Source organism: Euprymna scolopes, chromosome 26 (genome assembly GCF_053919585.1).
Source record: "Euprymna scolopes isolate OS-2025 chromosome 26, ASM5391958v1, whole genome shotgun sequence".
Taxonomy (NCBI): Eukaryota; Metazoa; Mollusca; class Cephalopoda; order Sepiida; family Sepiolidae; genus Euprymna; species Euprymna scolopes.
This window is the reverse complement of record NC_136507.1, coordinates 95,863,403-95,881,281: the sequence shown is the minus strand read 5'-3', so window position 1 is coordinate 95,881,281 and position 17,879 is coordinate 95,863,403. Positions and strand designations below refer to the sequence as shown.

The window sequence follows — 17,879 nt, the reverse complement described above, 5'->3', positions numbered from 1 at the left end:
CCTGGACGTCTTCAAGTCCAACATAAACAAACTCCTGACAAACTGGCCCCTTAAGTAAGACACTCTATCAAAACCCCCAATACTAATGATTACTACAATACTATCTCATTGATTACTGTACACGCAATAACCCTTATCCCTGAGTGGCCTTCGGGCCTTGATAAGTGGTGACCTCCATGTAAAAAAAAAAAAATATATAAAGCAAGTATGTCAAAACATGCGGTCCTGCAAGTTATTTGCGACCTGCCCGGACAGCAACTTTGAAAAAGTGAAGGAGGAGGATCATATTAAAATATGAGGGGCAAATGCAAGAGAGTTCCACAGGCATACAGTTCTAAGAAAGAAGCTTTGTTCATGGAATCTACATTTAGGTTTAGGTACAAATAAAGAGTGGGGGAAATTATTGATAGTGGCTTCAGCTAGACGAGTGTTTTTTGTAAAAGTTTGCCGAGGGAGAACCATAGATTGAAACTCAGATAAACACTTGCTATAAAAATAACAATAAAGCAGAAACAGACTAGCAATATCTCTTCTGTGAGAAAGAGCTTGCAGGGAAGAGAAAAGGGCATCCCTCATTTGGCTACAAAGTCTATTTTGAACTCAGAATAAGGTTTTTCTAGCAGCTCCTGCCCAGATGTGGCAACAGTACTCCATCCTTGAATGTACTTGGCTCTTATATAGGTAGAGAATTGCATCAGCAGCAGTGAGATGTCTACTGGAATGGTAGAAGGATCCCACCATTTTTCCAGCAGCCTTGGCAACAGATTTGATGTAAGTGTTCCATTTCAGATTAGGAGTTAAGGTGAAGCCCAGAAGCTTGTCAAAACATGGAGCCTCACCAAGATGAGAGTCATTCATTTCAATTGATGCAAGACAGGGATCACAGTGTTGATGATGTAAAGATAGAAGCTTGGTTTTAGATGCATTAAAAGTAACCAGCTACCGCTTTCCCCATTGTACCACGTGTTCAAAATCAGAGGAGAGAGAGCCAGAGAGAACTTGGTCATTTACAACTTTTGATGTGTCACCATAAATAGTAGTCTCATCAGCGTAAATGCCTACGAATGATCTTAAGATGTGATTTGGAAGATCATTGATGTAGATCAGGAAGAGAAGTGAGGCCCAGGATGGATCCTAGGGACTCCAGCATTGATACTGTGAGATTCTGATCTACTCATTTTATGAATAATGGACTTACCCAGAAACTATGAATATAGTTACATCTAAACATCGATCTAGTAATTCATTGCAGTTATGGCCCCAGAATCATGATGTGTACTTTTTTAACATACTTTTACTAATACATTTTTTTGTTAATTATACCAATGTGTTTTGTCTTGATTATTACTGGTATGCAAGGCTATAACAGTAACAAGGGTTGAAACTGGGCAAAATTTGGTTATTTAGGAGGACGGCTCAACAAGAACTTGTCAACATTGGACTTGAAATCGACCATGTTGTAGTCAGTTGGGAGAAAGCCATGTGGAATTGTGCTCCACAGACGGGTAGTTCTTGGAAAGAAACTTTGTTCATGGAAGTTCCATTTAGTTTTAGATACACGGGGGAAGAAAGCAAAATTATTTACAATGTTTGTAGCTAAACGAGTTTTTGCTCTGAATGTTTTACAGAGAAGAACCAAAGTTTGAAGCTCAGTCGAGCACCTGCCATGAAAATAACAATAAAGACTTGCAACGTTTCTTCTGGAAGAGAAGAGGGCATTCTTCACGGCATTACGAAAAATTCCTTTTTTTATTTTTTACTCAAATAAGACATATTGCTCATTGGAAGATAAGGGGCTAATATTTGGGATCATGTCTAACAAGGGACTGTGTGGAGCTGAGCAACGAGATGTCTGTTCGCATTACATTTAAACTTAATTCAGGGAAGAAGGAAACAGGGAGGGAATTCTAAAGTTTAACAGTTTGTGAGAAGAAACTATTACTGTAGAAGGTTTTCTAGAGAAGAAACTATTACTGAAGAAGATCATCTAGTGATTGCGACAGTGAAGAGGTGGAATTTTGCTGCTTGTCAAGTGCAACGAGTTCATCAGATCACATTCCATTAAAGTACTTGTAAAACAGACACAAGGATGCAACATTCTTTATTTAACATAAAATATTAAAACAATTTAAATCTTTGTTGTCATCATCTCATCATATTTCTTTCAGGCGACAAAAGTAAAATTTTCTGAAGAGAAAGAAGATAGTCTTTATCAAGAGTTAAAGTCGTGCATACAAATGCGTGCTTATTACCAGAATACAATTGGTTTACTTCAAGGGACTATCTTTTCGGAACAAGGTATTTCTAGAAGTACATCACATATGTAAGTGTTTTTATTCAATTTTTTATTTATTGTAGTTATAAATTGCCAAATAAAAAAGTGAAAAAATATTGGATATGTAATATATATATATATATATATATATATATATATATATATATATATATATATATATATATAAACAAACCGCGCATAATATTTCAGCTTGCATGAAAATCCTCTCAAGTTGATCCGAAATGCAAAATAGTTCTTTAGAGAGAATGGAGTCCAAAATAATTCCAGCGTGACGATGCATATAATCCGATTAGATAGCCTTCAAAACAGTTGAAATAATGAAAATTGTTTTTTCCGGGCAGTGCAGTAGCAGTATCAGAATTTTTGTAGGAATTTTTGACACCCCTAACACGAAACTGCGAATACAATATAAAAATCTCGTAATTTCTCTGTTAAAAGTGGGTTATTTATTTTCTTTATGGATTATACTTCCAAAATAAACTATTACAGTTGTTTTAAAAGTAATAGAAATATTTTTTTTTTTTTTTAAAAACAGTAATGAATTTTCCGAACTCAATATTTTTCAATTTTTAAACTTTAAAAATCTATCAAAATTTTTCTATTGATTCTATTTTTACGATATTTTCAGGGTCAATGTGAAATTTTATGTTCTTTCCAATAAACCGAATATAATATTTTAGACAAACGTTTTTTTTTAAATTCACGCCCCCCCCCAAGTGTCACCCATTTTGAAATGTCTATTAAAAAGTAAATAATTAATTTATGTCGCACAAATTGAAGAGAAAGGGTCAATAAATAATATATTCAAATTTAAAACAAAAAAAAAATCGCTTTTTTAGAAATTTACCTGTAAAGTCCGAAGTTTAAAACCTTATTTTATAAGAACACATTGTTTTTTTTTTTTGTCTTTTTTTTGTCTTTTTTTTTTTAATGAAACCTTGGTCCTTGCTCCTTTAATTGAAAAAATAATTAGGGCTTGAATTACATTTTTCGAGGAGTTATAAGCTTGAAAAGACAGGGGGTCGAATAATTCACGCCTCTCATTTTGAAATGTCTATTAAAAAGTAATTAATTAATTATATCGGGGAGTTTTATATATCACAAATTGAAGAGAAAAGGTCAATAAATAATATATTCAAATTTAAAACAAAAAAAAAAAATCGCTTTTTTAGAAATTTACCTGTAAAGTCCGAAGTTTAAAACCTTTTTTTTTAAAAAAAACACATTGTTTTTTTTTTGTTTTTTTTTTTTAATAAAACCTTGGTCCTTGCTCCGTTAATTGAAAAAAAAAAATTAGGGCTTGAATTACATTTTTCGAGGAGTTATAAGCTTGGAAAGATGGGGTGGAATTATTCACTATTTTCACGAAATTTCTGACACTGCTAGCAGTGCAATCCCAGAGAGAAGTCTGTCCCCAGTCAAATGGGACCTAATAGTAAAAAGAGAGAAAACCAGTATGAGAACCTTCATCATCGGCTTAATTAGAAAAAGTGATTTCAGATTAAATTTTAAAGTAATTAAGTTCAGGCTAAGCAGGGAAAAAAAGTCAGTCCATGAAAGCTCGTATTACTGTGACCGGAAATTTTCTAGACAGAACGAAACAGATCTTTCTATAAAGTGTTAGATTCGATGTCATTATTAAAAAAAGTTGGAGGAGTGAGGATTATAAAGTTTTAAATGTTGCAGAATTATAGCTTATTAAGGCTGTAAATATATATATATATATATATATATATATATATATATATATATATATATATATATATATATATATATATATATATATATAATTTCAATAAATAAAATAGACGTTTTTTGTCTTCTGTTTTTGATACTTTCCAACTTCCGTATAACGGTCTTCACTTCTGGTAGGAACTGGCTAAAGTAATCGCCATATTTGTCGTAAGTCTGAGTATTTTACAATCCTTCTGGATTCATCGTCAGAGATATATTAATATAACTGGTTTTGAACAATTTATATACATGTTGTTTTTTTTAATAACGCATATATTTATCTCATTAGTAGGGCAGGTTATCTCAATATTCCATAAGAATCTTTTTTTTTTTTTATTACATTTTCACCGCAAACAAGGCACATTGCCACTTTGGTGTAGGGGGCTACTATCAGGGGCAGCAACTACTGGGGCACTATGTTGGGATTTGGGCAGCAAGATGTCTGTTCACGTTGCACTTGAACTTCTGCATGTCAGTACAGTTAGGGAAGCAGGAACCTGGAATGGAATTCTAGAGTCTAGCGGTTCTGGGGAAGAAACAGTTGGAGTAGAAAGATCTTTTACATCTAGGGATATCTACTGTGTGGGGGTGGGATTTAGCTGCCTGTCAGGTTTGTCGAAGGTGTTTACGTCGTGCGGGCACTTAATGATACATAGTATGTGAAAGATTGTTTCAGCAATCTGTCCCACTACATTGGTTAATTATTTTAACTTTACAAACATTTTAGGCTGTTACTACTATTGGAAAAGTTTATTTTATTGATAATAGTTTTTTTTTAGTTTTTATTAGTAATGCTTCTTGTATTTCAAGTTTTTGTTTATTATTCAAGTACAGATATGTTTTCAACTAAAATTTTCCTAAATTGGGACAAGGAACAGGAATGTTGATTATATATATATATATATATATATATATATATATATATATATATATACAGTGTGACCCCAAAAAAACAAAAGCTAAATTGAGGCCATCTAGAACATATGCTGTAGAACGGAGAAAAAAAGGCCAAAGACCCTAGTGTTTTGATGTGATGTTTTGAATATAATAAACTAGTTATGACCGAAGTCTCATTTCATTTGGACAAAACACTAAGAAACGGGGCCCGTTTTTTTAGGTCACCCTGTGTATATATATATATATATATATATATATTAGCATGGATACTCGGCGTTACCCGGGTGGACATGAAATTCTGTTTGGACAGAGCTGCTATACCAAGGATATTAAGCGCCCCCCCCCCCGAAAAAAAAACGGAAAAAGTAGGTGATAACCCAGACCCCCCCCCACACACACACACACACAAAAATGAATCAAAACAACTTTTGTTTGGATAAAAATAGCAGTGAGTGTCCGTGCAACCGCAAAAAAAAAAAAAAAAATCAATAAATAAAATTAACTACGTAGGTAAGCTCGAACCTTAAACGCGAAAGAGAGAAAGAAGGGAAAAAAGTAAGTGGCAAACGCTTTTGCCAACTGTACCATGACAACTTATGACGCCATTACGCTGGAAAAAGAACGTTTATAAACATAAACGCATATGTGAATTGCAAGAAATGGCCACCACAGAATGAATCTTTATTTTTCTAATTCTCATGTATTATGCACCCGAGGGATCGCTCTTTCAGATAGTACCGGTTTCGACCTGGTCTGATGCGGCTGATGAAAGTTTTTACACGAACATGCACTCAAACATGCAAACTAAAGTTTGAGACAAATGAAAGAAGACAACAGGGGAAATAATTCTAAACCGGTTTCTAAAAACATCGATGTTGGTAAGAATAATTCAAAATAAATTAAAATCTTAAATAGAATACTTAAAACAATTTTCTCGCTATAAACAGTAACTAACATACAGCTATTTAGTAAAATCGATTTTCCTTACTCTAATATGCTAATGAATCGTATATTTTGCAAGAATCATATTATATTTAGAAATAAATGAAATAGGAAAGTAATGGACCTTTTGTATATATTAATAAAATTGTGAACAAACAAACAAACAAACAGATAAAAATACGAATGTGTATTCATATAAAAAAAAAACAGGCTCCTTCAGTCTTTGACAGACTAAGGATACCCACGAAGGGTTGCCTGCGCATTAATTTTTTTGTAGCAGGAGGTGCGCAATCTCCAACCATACCTCTTCTGAGTCGACATTGTTAAATACCAGTTGCAAGTGAAGTGAATGTATGTACAGGACGACTGGAAACAAATGCCGAGATAAGCGGAGAGCATATACAGTGCCTAGAATTCCCAAATAGTCACCCATCTGGTACTAACCAGGCTCAACGTTGCTTAACTTTGGTGATCTGACGAGAACCGGTGTGTCAACGTGATTATGCTGTGTGTGTGTATATATATATATATATATATATATATATATATATATATTTGTGTGTGTATATATATACATGTGTATATATATATGTATATACATGTATGTATATATATGTATATATGTATGTATATATATGTACATATGTATATATATGTATATATATGCACATATATGTATATATAAATGTATATATAAATGTTAAATAAAAACTATTCCGAAATATATAAGCCCCTGAAATGGACGCCTTTGAAAAAGACTTACTGGATTTAATTCCTAAAATCCGTTTCATGCGAAATAACACTGCCTTCCAAAAAATCTTAGCCGCTGACATAAAAAATCTTAAATCAAATGAACACACTCTCACATTTGCAGATAAAACCAGAAATATCTATAAAATCCATACAAACAAATACAAGGATCTTGCTTTAAAAAACATCACAAAGCAATATCAAATCGCATCAAGCCGTACCTTATCAAATATTAACCAAGAAGCCTCAAACATTGCAGCTAAACTAAAAATTGACTACAGAGCAAATCAGCTAGCTCAAAAAACAGCCTTCATTACCTTGAAAGACCACAAACCTCATTTTCAAGACAGACCTACTTGCAGACTGATTAACCCTGCTAAAAGTGAAATAGGTCTAGCGAGTAAATATATCGTCAAGAAAATTAACAAATGTATTAAAAACAATTGCAACCTAAAACTTTGGACTAATACCCAAGAATCTATCCAATGGTTCAAAGCCATTCCCAATAAAGAACAATGCAAGTTTACTCAATTTGACATTACTGACTTTTATCCATCCATTAGCAGGGAAATCCTCGACAGCTCCCTAACCTTTGCCAAATCCTTCATGGAGATGAGTGACTTGGAAATCCAAACTATCCTCCACGCAAGAAATTCACTCCTTTTCTTTGATAACAAAACGTGGGTTAAAAAATCCAATCCTGAGGACCCCTTTGATGTTCCAATGGGTGCCTTTGATAGTGCGGATATTTGTGATCTGGTAGGTCTCTTTATTCTCCACTCCCTACAGAACAAGTTCCCCAACCATGAATTTGGCCTATACCGAGATGATGGTTTATGTCTTTCATGCAACTGCAATGGTCAAAACCTAGACAGGTTCAGAAAACAATTGACCACATTCCTTAAAGAACTTGGGTTTAATATCACCATTGACACCAACCTTACTAGTGTGGATTTCTTAGATGTTACATTGGACCTGCCCAGCAATTCTACCAGACCCTACCACAAACCTACTGAACAGCTTAAGTACATTAATACGCAATCATGCCATCCACCTCGTGTTTTCAAGAACCTTGTCCCCAGCATCAGCAGAAGAATCTCCAACCTTTCATCCAGCAGAGAGATTTTCCAACAAGCTGCGCCATATTATAACAGAGCGCTCCGAGAAAGTGGATACCAGGAAGATATTTCATATATGCCCAATCCACCCACCAGACAGCGCAGACCCAACAGATCCAGGAACATAATTTGGTTCACCCCTCCGTTCTCCCTCAACGTCAGGTATAATATAGGTAGACAATTCCTTCTTCTAATAGATAAGCATTTTCCACCCACAAACAAACTCCATAAAATCTTTAATAGAAACACCATCAAAACTAGCTATTCCTGCTCTCCCTCAGTCGGCTCTATCCTGACATCTAAACCCCCAATCCCTATTAACCCCCCTAACCCTCGCTGCTCATGCAGGGGAGGAGATACCTGTCCTCTGGGGGGAGGCTGCACAATCAAATCTATCGTTTACCAGGCCAAAGTCATTCCTGAAAATAACCCAGGTAAAGAAGAAATCTACATTGGAATGACTCAGGGTACCTTCAAGCAGAGGCTGTATGCACATAACTCCACTTTCAAATATCCCCAAAAGAAATTTGACACATCTTTAGCCACCAAGATTTGGTCGCTTAAAGAATCTAATACTCCATATAAAATAAAATGGTCAATCATGGATATTAAAAAATCTTACGACCCAACCTCCAAGACCTGCTCACTTTGCACTACTGAAAAATTTAGGATCCATCAGGCTATCAATAACCCATCCATAGCCTGTATGAATATTAAAAACGAAATCTTCAGACAATGTCCCCACAAAAGAAAATTCCTCCTCGCCAAATGGCCTAACAACAGCATAACTTAACCGATTCACACTCCATTTACACAAAGACTCCTAATTCACACATAGACACCTAAATACCACATTCACCTCTCACTCTAAACCTCAAACCATCTCTCTTCTAATCATACCTCAACATTCCTCGCCACCTTACCTCCTTACTATCACACACCCTATTTACACAAAGACACCCTATTCACGTATAGACACCTAAATTCCACATTCACCTCTCATTCTAATCTCCAAACCAACTCTCTTCTACTCATATCTCAACCTTTCTCACCACCTAATATCCTTACTCTACCATATAACCCCCCCCCAATAATAAGGATAACCTTTATAGAGAAACTATTCCCCTTCCCCCCCCACAACCTTCGCATCTGATAGTTGTATAGTCTTTTAATATTTATTAATTTCCTTTAATTATTTTAATTATCTTAAATTTCTCCATTCACTATTATTCTCTCATAATTAAAATATTAATATTTTTTAAAAAAATTTAAAATTCTTTTAAAGTTCTTATTTTTTATTTATTTATTAAATTTACCTTATTTATCTTTATCCTTATTTTATTTAATTTAATTAATTTAATTAATTTAAATAATTTAAAAAATTTTATAAATCATATTAATATATTCATGCCTTTCTCATTATTTATTACCGTTAATTGTCCTACTTTTATTTATTAATATGGCTTTAACAGGACCTTTATATTTTTTAGAGAGTTTCCCATCGCACCCCCTTCCCCGCTATGCACGCACACACACACACACACACACACACACACACACACACACACACACACACACACACACACGCATTCTTCCTTTCTTTCTTCTATAATAATCTATTAACGTCAGTTTTAAAACGATATTTTTTTAAATATGAAATTCTGAGTCTTAAACGCTCGTCTAGCGTTTCTTCTATGTTCGTTCATTTTGCATTAGTTTCAGATTTTTCTTTGTCGCCGAAGAGATTATACCGATTTTCCACAGTATATTATTACTGTTTTCGGTGTATCGAAACCAATGGTACGACCTTGAAATATGTATATATAGTGTCATAATAAATATTGTATATATATATATATATATAAGGTGAGGATATGTGTGTATGTGTGAGAGGATACTTCTGAACCTATATACTCAACAAATGTATATATATATGTGTATATATATATGTATGTATATATGTATATATATGTATGTATATATGTATATATATATTTATATATGTATATGTATATGTGTATATATATGTATATATATATGTATATATATATAATACACACACACACATATATATATATAACTACTTCATTTACTCACATAAAATTAATATACAAAAGTATAAATTTATGCGTAAACTTTAAGTATTTACTTCTAAAGTGCTCAATACGTAGGTAGAGCTAGTTAGTATAAAATATATATGGCGATTAAGCTACACTGGATATTCTGCGTTTCATCCACTCTAGGTACTATCTGAAGAATCCTAGAGTGGATGAAACTTGGACTATTCAGTGTAGCTTAATCGCCATATATATTTGATAAATTACAATATATATATTTATATATATATATAAGGTGAGAATACGTGTGTGTGTGGGAGGATACTTCTGAACCTATATACTCAACAAATTTTTAATCTGCAGACTTGAAATTTTGTATATAGTGTTTTAGACATGTGGAAATTTTTTTACTCAGTTTTCAGCGGTAGAAAAGGACTGTTAAGGGGTCAAAATAGAAAAATGGGTATTTGGAAATCATCATATTTTTTATCTGTTTGTCAACAGTTTCACTAGGTTTGAAAATATTTTTTAAAGATCGTGTCAAGTTGATCCAATTGTAATCGTACGTGATTCGCTGTCTTTTGGTTTGGGTTTCAATCTCAGCTCACATATTTTTTGTTACTTACAAGAAATGAACTGTTTAGAAAAAAACATGATACTCGCTTACACATGTCTCAGTTTCTTTACGTTTTTTTTTACTTCGTTTTTTTTTATAGGAATTTTACGTTACATTTAATACCGGGCAACGCCGGGTACATCTAGTATATATATATAAATGGATAACAAGTATTTGGTTTAAAATCTAATTATCGTTTCTGGGTTTAGTAGAAACTTTTTTTTGGGAGGGGGGTTAATTACAAACTTATTTGAACACAAGTCTTTCTCTGAAAAAAAAAATTAATTTAAAAAATATTATGTTTATCAAAACAAATACACAAGATTATTAAAAAAAATGTGGGGAGAGGGTAGGGGGTCTATGGTCATCCTTGTCACTCTACCTTTATAATTGTCTGAGCTATTCCTAGCTGGAGTCTTCAATCACCATAATTCCACATTCACTCAATGAGTCGTCCTACATCCTAAATCTATTCTTTTACAAATGCATACATAAATAAAAAGTTGTTTATTTACAATAATTTCATTGGCGTGGGTTGAACATACGTCTTTATTTGCATCTTTTTTTTTTATTATTATTTTGAACAGTTCCCTTGCACCAACGCCTTATTCCAAAACACAAAGAGCTTCCCTAACGAGCATTTCGGATTTCCTCAAAACTGTAAACGGCATTTCCTTACAAGATGAAGAAGGAATTCTTTGTAATTTGAACATCTTTACACACAGATTGCAAAAGGTTATCGACATTATTGAGACATTGGTTCAATTTTCAACGTAAGTAAATATATATAAAGATAATTAATAATGTTGGGATGATTAATCAGAATCGGGAAAATCGGAACTTTTTTGGGTGTTGGAATCAGAAAGTTTTTTGCCTATTTTCTGATGCCAAAGCTTTAATTATCTTTTTTATTTGATTTTTTTTTTAAAACAAAATCTCCACTGCTGGTAGTAATAATAAAACAGTAAATATTTATTGATTTTAAAACTAAAATCGATAGATCACAAGCAAGTGTGTTTTTTAAGTTTTTCCAATAATCGGCTAAAATAACAACTTTATAGTAAAATATTTGGAGATTTATAAAGAATCAGAATCGGGAATTTAGTATGGAATTGGTAATTGTATCAGAATGGGGAAAAATATTGGAATCGTCCGATTACTAGTAATTAATAGAAGGCTATACAATGCAGAGGTGTAACAGATAGACAAATCAAAATATATAACAGTGGAATGAGTTGTGCAAATTCCACCTTTTATTAATACAATATATATATATATATATATATATATATATATATATATATATATATATATATATATATATAAAGCTTAATGTCTGTGTGTGTGTGTGTGTGTGTGTGTGTGTGTGTGTGTGTGGTCACGAATAGGCTCCTATATGGTTGACTATTTTAAAAACTGATCACATATAATTATAGAAGATGTATCGAGACATAGGTATGGGTATGTTTGATCTGGCAGAACGGTGATTCATTAAAATTGTGGGGTCTGCGTTCGCGCATGGTCCACAAAGTTTGGAAATAAAAAATTAAAAAGAAAACGTTTACAAGTGTTTTTGATATAGATGTACATGAGAATACTTTGATAAGTATGTTTTAACTTAAATAGAGATGGTATAATAAAACTGTGGGGTCTGTGTTCGCACCTAGCCTCCATGGAATGGAAATAGGCACAAACTTTAATAAAGACTTTTCATATCTATCTGTGTAAATATACTTTGATAATTATGTTTCAGCTTGAAGAAATATGGCATAATAAAATTATGGGGTGTTCGTTCGCACCTGACCTCCATAGAATGGAAATATTTCACAAAGTTTAACAAGGTTTTTTAATATAGATCCACAGAATATTTTGATAAGTGTTTCAGTGTGAACAGGTATGGTAAAATAAATTATGGGGTTTATCTATTTTATTTTTACTTTAATCATATTTTGCTTTGGTTTTGATACCCCCAAATTCGAAGCTATCTCTTTACAACCCTTCCTTTTCATAACCTATCATACTTTAATAAATCAGAGTCCATTTTCTGTAGGCTGTTTTTGAACCCAGTCAACGACGAGTACTTTTGCTAGTATATATATATATATATATATATATATATATATATATATATATATATATATATTGTATTAATAAAAGTTAGTCACGTATTTGTCCAAAATGCTATTTTCATAAGTATTTTAAGGTAAACATCTGATGAGTACGTGACTAAATATACAGCAATAACATAATTTTGCAGACTTGTTAATCACAATACAAAACAATATTGCAATGGATAGCTTTTGAAAACTAATAAAAGACCAACTGAGAAAGCCTGATATTTGGAACTTAGAGAATTATTATACTACACTATATATATATATATATATAGTAGACAGAATAATCCAAATAAGCTAAATGCTTTTAGTTAAATTCTAGTTTGTTTTTTTTTATATGAGGTAGTCAACGCTTATCAAGGCCCAAAGGTCTATCGAGGATAAAATTTAATGAATGTAAGGTGGTAGTTTAGTAATCGTCATTAATCGTCATGGTGTAGATTGGGTAGAATTTGATTATTTATGGAGACGGCTCAACAAGAACTTATTTACATTAGACTTGAAAGCTACCATATTTTAATCAGCTGGGAAACAGCCAATGGGACAATGTTCCATATGCAGGCAATTCTAGGAAAGAAGCTTTATTGATGTCATCTGTTTAGATTTAGGCACAGGTAGAGAGTGGAGGGGGGGACAATTGTTGATAGTGGTTGTAGATAGTCGAGTGTTTTTTGTGGAAGATTGGCAAGAGGGAACGATAGATCGAAGTCCCATCAAGCACTTGCCATGAAAATAATGAAAGAGCAGAGACAGGCTCACAACGTTTCTTTTGTGATGAAGAGGTTGTGGGAAGAGAAAAAGGCATCACCTACTTGGTTTCAAAGCCGGTTTTGAACTTTACTAAGGCAAGATAAGGTATGTCGAGCAACCCTTACTCAGATGTGGCAACAGTATTCCATTTCAAGACATATTTGGCTCTAATACAGATAGAGGATTGCATCGGCAGTGAGATACTAGAACAATACAATGATCCAACCATTTTTCCAGCAATCTTGGCAACAGATTTGATGTATGTGTTCCATCTAGTTTATGTTTCTGAATTTCGGAATAATTTGGATTATTCGGATTACTGTTTTCATCTTAAGCGTTTCAGCTGATGTAACCTACGACTTTTATTAGGTGTTTTTTGCTCGTAAGGATATGTGGTATAACAGCTAAAGTACTCGGTAAAATTCAATCGTGACTTTCTTCTGGAGGTTGAAGGTTCAAGCCTCACTGCGGGTGATACAAAGAATACAATTGCGAATTACTAAGATTTCTACCTGGTCATAGCTGACGCAACGAGAACAAGCTACCCCTGTATATTAAATAAAGGGTTCTGTTTGAAATTTCGTGCAGATTCCCGAGTTCAACAGAAAGATTCCTGAGTTCGACATTTTATAATTATTATTATTAGTCATTTTTATCAATGTTCTCTACTTTCCTTCTTTTGCATGCTCTCTCTCTCCTTTTCTCTCTCTCTCTCTCTCTCTCTCTCTCTTTCTTTCTTTCTCTATCTGTCTTTCAGCTATGTATTTTATCAGAAAATTTGTTTAAAAAATGTTTTGTTGTATAAAATCGACAAACCGCTCTGTAGTCTTTTCTCTCTTTTTCGTTTCGCTTTACTTCAGACGGAGTTTTCAGAAATCAAGTGTTGAAATCCATAAATATCCGAATATTTTTTTTTTTTTTACATAGGCATCATCACTTGTCCAGGCCAAGAGGCCACTCGAGGATAAGGCTAAAAGAGTGTACAGTAGAAATTGGACAATAAATATTCCAGTAACGTTCTTCTTTACCTTTCAAACACTGAGTTAAAGAATTTGAGAACATAATTTTCCTCTCCCCAATTGACCATTTTCATATGTTGTAGTATATCTTTTTTGTAATCTATTGGTCTTACTGGATTCCAGTACAAGAATTCATCTAGTCTGGTTGAGTATCAAGCTTCATGCTATTACTTGAGGTAACATCATTTGGAGAAAGTACAACAAATCCTTGTAAAAGCCGGTGTTGGCCAGCCATAGCGATGAAGTCCTATTTGGGCCACAAATACTTTGTAATTTTGAATATTTAATCAACGTTTACTTGTAGAAGAAAAGTATCCTGTCCTGACAAACTCCTGTGTAGAAAGACCTTCGATACTTGAGGACAGTGTCTAGTAGGCATTCAAGTTCTCTCCAGTGTCTAGTAGGCATTCATTCTTAAATAGCTTTTAATGTGTTCTCATAATTACTGATTTTTTTCTTACTAATAAGAGCAAAAGAAGCTTTCCAATTGATGTTTGGATGATTTGGAGTTTTTGCTTTTTTTTTTTTTAGATTATGGAAATCGTCTTTGAACCTTCCATTACCTCGAAAAGAAGAGATTGAATTAGAAGATGAGATTCTGATAGAAAATAATAGTAAGTAGTACAATTGTGTGTGTGTGTGTGTGTGTGTGTGTGTGTGTGTGTGTGTGTGTGTGTGTGTGTGTGTGTGTGTGTGTGGTATAAACTTCATTCTCAAAAGAATACCAAAAACTTTAGGACTTGGTAAAGTAAATAATGCAAGAAAAGAAACGTTCACATGCAAGATTTGGGGGATAGTTTCTACGAACCGTCCAACATGTGCCAGCATGTAAAATGGATGTTAAACTGATGATGATGACAATGATGATGACGATAACGACAATGATGATGACGACGACAATGATGATGATGATGATAACGACAATGATGACGATGACTATTATGATGATGATGATGATGATGACGATAATGACAACAAAAAACGATGATAGCGACAAAAAAAAACTTAAATAGTTTTATTATTTTAAAATCTGCTAAAATAGTAAATTTTAAAATTAATTTAGCAAATTTTAAAATAATAAAATTAAAATGTTATTATTTTAAAATCTGTTAAAACAGTAAATTTTCAGAAATATTAAATAAGAAATTTCCATCATAGAAATTCTATTAATTATTTTGAATGCTTCAATTAATTCTTTTCTTTAGTCAAGTAGTTAACTCTATTTTTTATAACTCTAGATAGTTGTCTGTTTGGATCGGTTATAGTTAGCCGAATAAAGCATCATCAGTCATAAGTTATGTGTGCTTGTGTTTTTATTGCAATTATTTAGTAGTTTTGTTGCTTTATTATTGTTGTCTCCTTCAGATCCTCCAAGGAACATCCAACCAGAAACTTGTAAAACTGAAGAACACAGGCAAACCTCTGATGCTACGCCACAAGATAGTTCCCCTGAAGGTCCATTGTTGCCAATATTAGAAGAGATCGTCCCAGAAAACCTGCCAGATGAAGAAACACCAGTTGTTCCCATAGAGCAGGACGTAAAAAACTATATTTTGGTTTTGAGTATGTTTATTTCACCGATATTTTCTTCAAAGTATGACAGGTCATCATCACCTGTTTGACTATCATTGATTTGGATAATTTATTATATAACTATATAAATGGCAAATGTATGTTTGTATGTCCAGCTAAAATTTGAAAATACACAACAAGCACTCACAAAGTTTTTTTTCTTTTTTATTGAACATAAACCCAGATGTATAATATATAAAATATTTTTTTTTTAATTCATTATTTGGAGGAGAGGGGTCAAATAGCCATTTATATCACTTAATATTATCAAGATGTATATATGTCATTTAATGTAAAGAGAAGTAACTGATTTTTTTTCACAGAGTTATTTCTCTTACGCCAATTCTAGTTATGTGTGTGTGTGTTCCCAAAGATAGGAAAAGTCTGGGTGAAAAAGAAGAAAGAGGTATAGGAGGAGGAGGGGTAAAGAAAGGGGAATAGAAGTTGTTTAGTTTTCTTCCACTGCAAGAACTTAGATACCAAGGTCAGAAAGTGTGATTGAGAAGTCCTCACCCTCGAAGAAGGGCATTCTGACCTGCAAAATGTGCCTGGGTAGCTCCGTCAGCATACCCCAGTAAGGGCACCTCAGACAATTAGCAATAAGCTTGTCCCTTCTCAAAGACAGAAGGCAAGGCCTGGGAGGGTGGACCTCCTAGAACTGCACAGATCTAAACTCCCATCCCAAAATCAACAAGGACCGGATCATTACAGGAATGGTCTAATCTCTGTTGATCCTTAAATAGAAATTGTTATACTTTTGTCCTGGGCAATGCCGAGTAGCCCTGCTAGTCTAAGATATAAAATAGAGCTAATACAACAGGTCATAATCATCAGCCAGACTATCATTGATTTGTTATAACTAATGATGGGACGATTCCAACATTTTCCCTGATTCTGATACAATTACCAATTTCCGTTCCAAATTCTTGATTCCAATACAATTATCGGTTCTGACACAAATATCAATTCTTATTCTTTTAAAGCCTCTTAATATTAAGCTATGGGGTTGTTTATTGTTATTATTATTATTATTATTATTATTATTATTATTATTATTATTATTATTTTATTTTATTTTTTATTTATTTATTTTTTTTGTTGGATTACCATAATATATGCCTGTATTTTCAGAAATGTAAAAAATATACTTATGGAGGGTAGCAGTGATCGATAGACTTTAGTTTAAAATAAAAATATATGTATATATATTTATTATTATATCATATTATACCAGCAATGGAAACTTATGTTTGAAACAAAAAATAAAGAATTGAAAAGAATCGTTTTTGGCATCGGAAAATAGACAAAAATTAATCTGATTTTGATACCGATTCCAATGCTCAAAAAACTTTCGATTTTTCCGATTCTGCTTAATAGCGCAAACATTAGTCATAACTAAAACTTTTTTTTTATGAACTATGTCTTATACATATTTCATTGAATAGTGGTAGCTTACTAAATAATTCCTCAGAAAACAGTTGGAAAGTTTGTGTTTTTTTTTTTTTTTCAAAGAATGAAAAAGGATTTGGTTAGAAAAAAAAGTGGATAAAAGGAAATGAGATGTTATATATATGTGTGTGTGTGGGGTGTGTGTGTGTGTGTGTGTGTGTGTGTGTGAGAGAGAGAGAACGAGAGAGAGAGAGATGAAAAAGGAACAAACCAAGTTATATGTCCATCAACGTTTCGTCTTTATGGTAAGAATTCTTCTGGATGAAGGAAATAAAATACCGGTACAATATTTAAAAATATATTTGTTGTGAAAATTATGACTTTGTTCTATTTCAGACGACTTTTTCGATCTAAAATAGCAGGGACAGACAAATGCAATTCATGACCGAATCGAAAATCTCACAATAAATACGTTTTATCTTTTGAATTTTTGGGGGAAACTTTTTGTTACACAATTACATTTAATTAACATTAAAAAAATATAATGACACAAAATAAAAAAATTTTTAAACATAAAATAGAGAATTTTTTCTCATAAGAATGTCAAAATAATAACATTTTTGAA

General features: G+C 32.8%; 1 protein-coding gene across 1 annotated transcript in view; it reads left to right on the top strand.

Moving 5' to 3' along the window:
• Positions 1-17,879, top strand: part of LOC145247846 (uncharacterized) — an 89,049-nt gene that overhangs the window by 28,870 nt on the left and 42,300 nt on the right. Inside the window, exons 6-9 of the mRNA XM_080109469.1 lie at positions 2,169-2,323; positions 10,998-11,183; positions 14,825-14,907; positions 15,659-15,887. Coding sequence (XP_079965595.1) covers positions 2,169-2,323; positions 10,998-11,183; positions 14,825-14,907; positions 15,659-15,887 — 653 coding nt within the window. The remainder of the gene's footprint in view (positions 1-2,168; positions 2,324-10,997; positions 11,184-14,824; positions 14,908-15,658; positions 15,888-17,879) is intronic.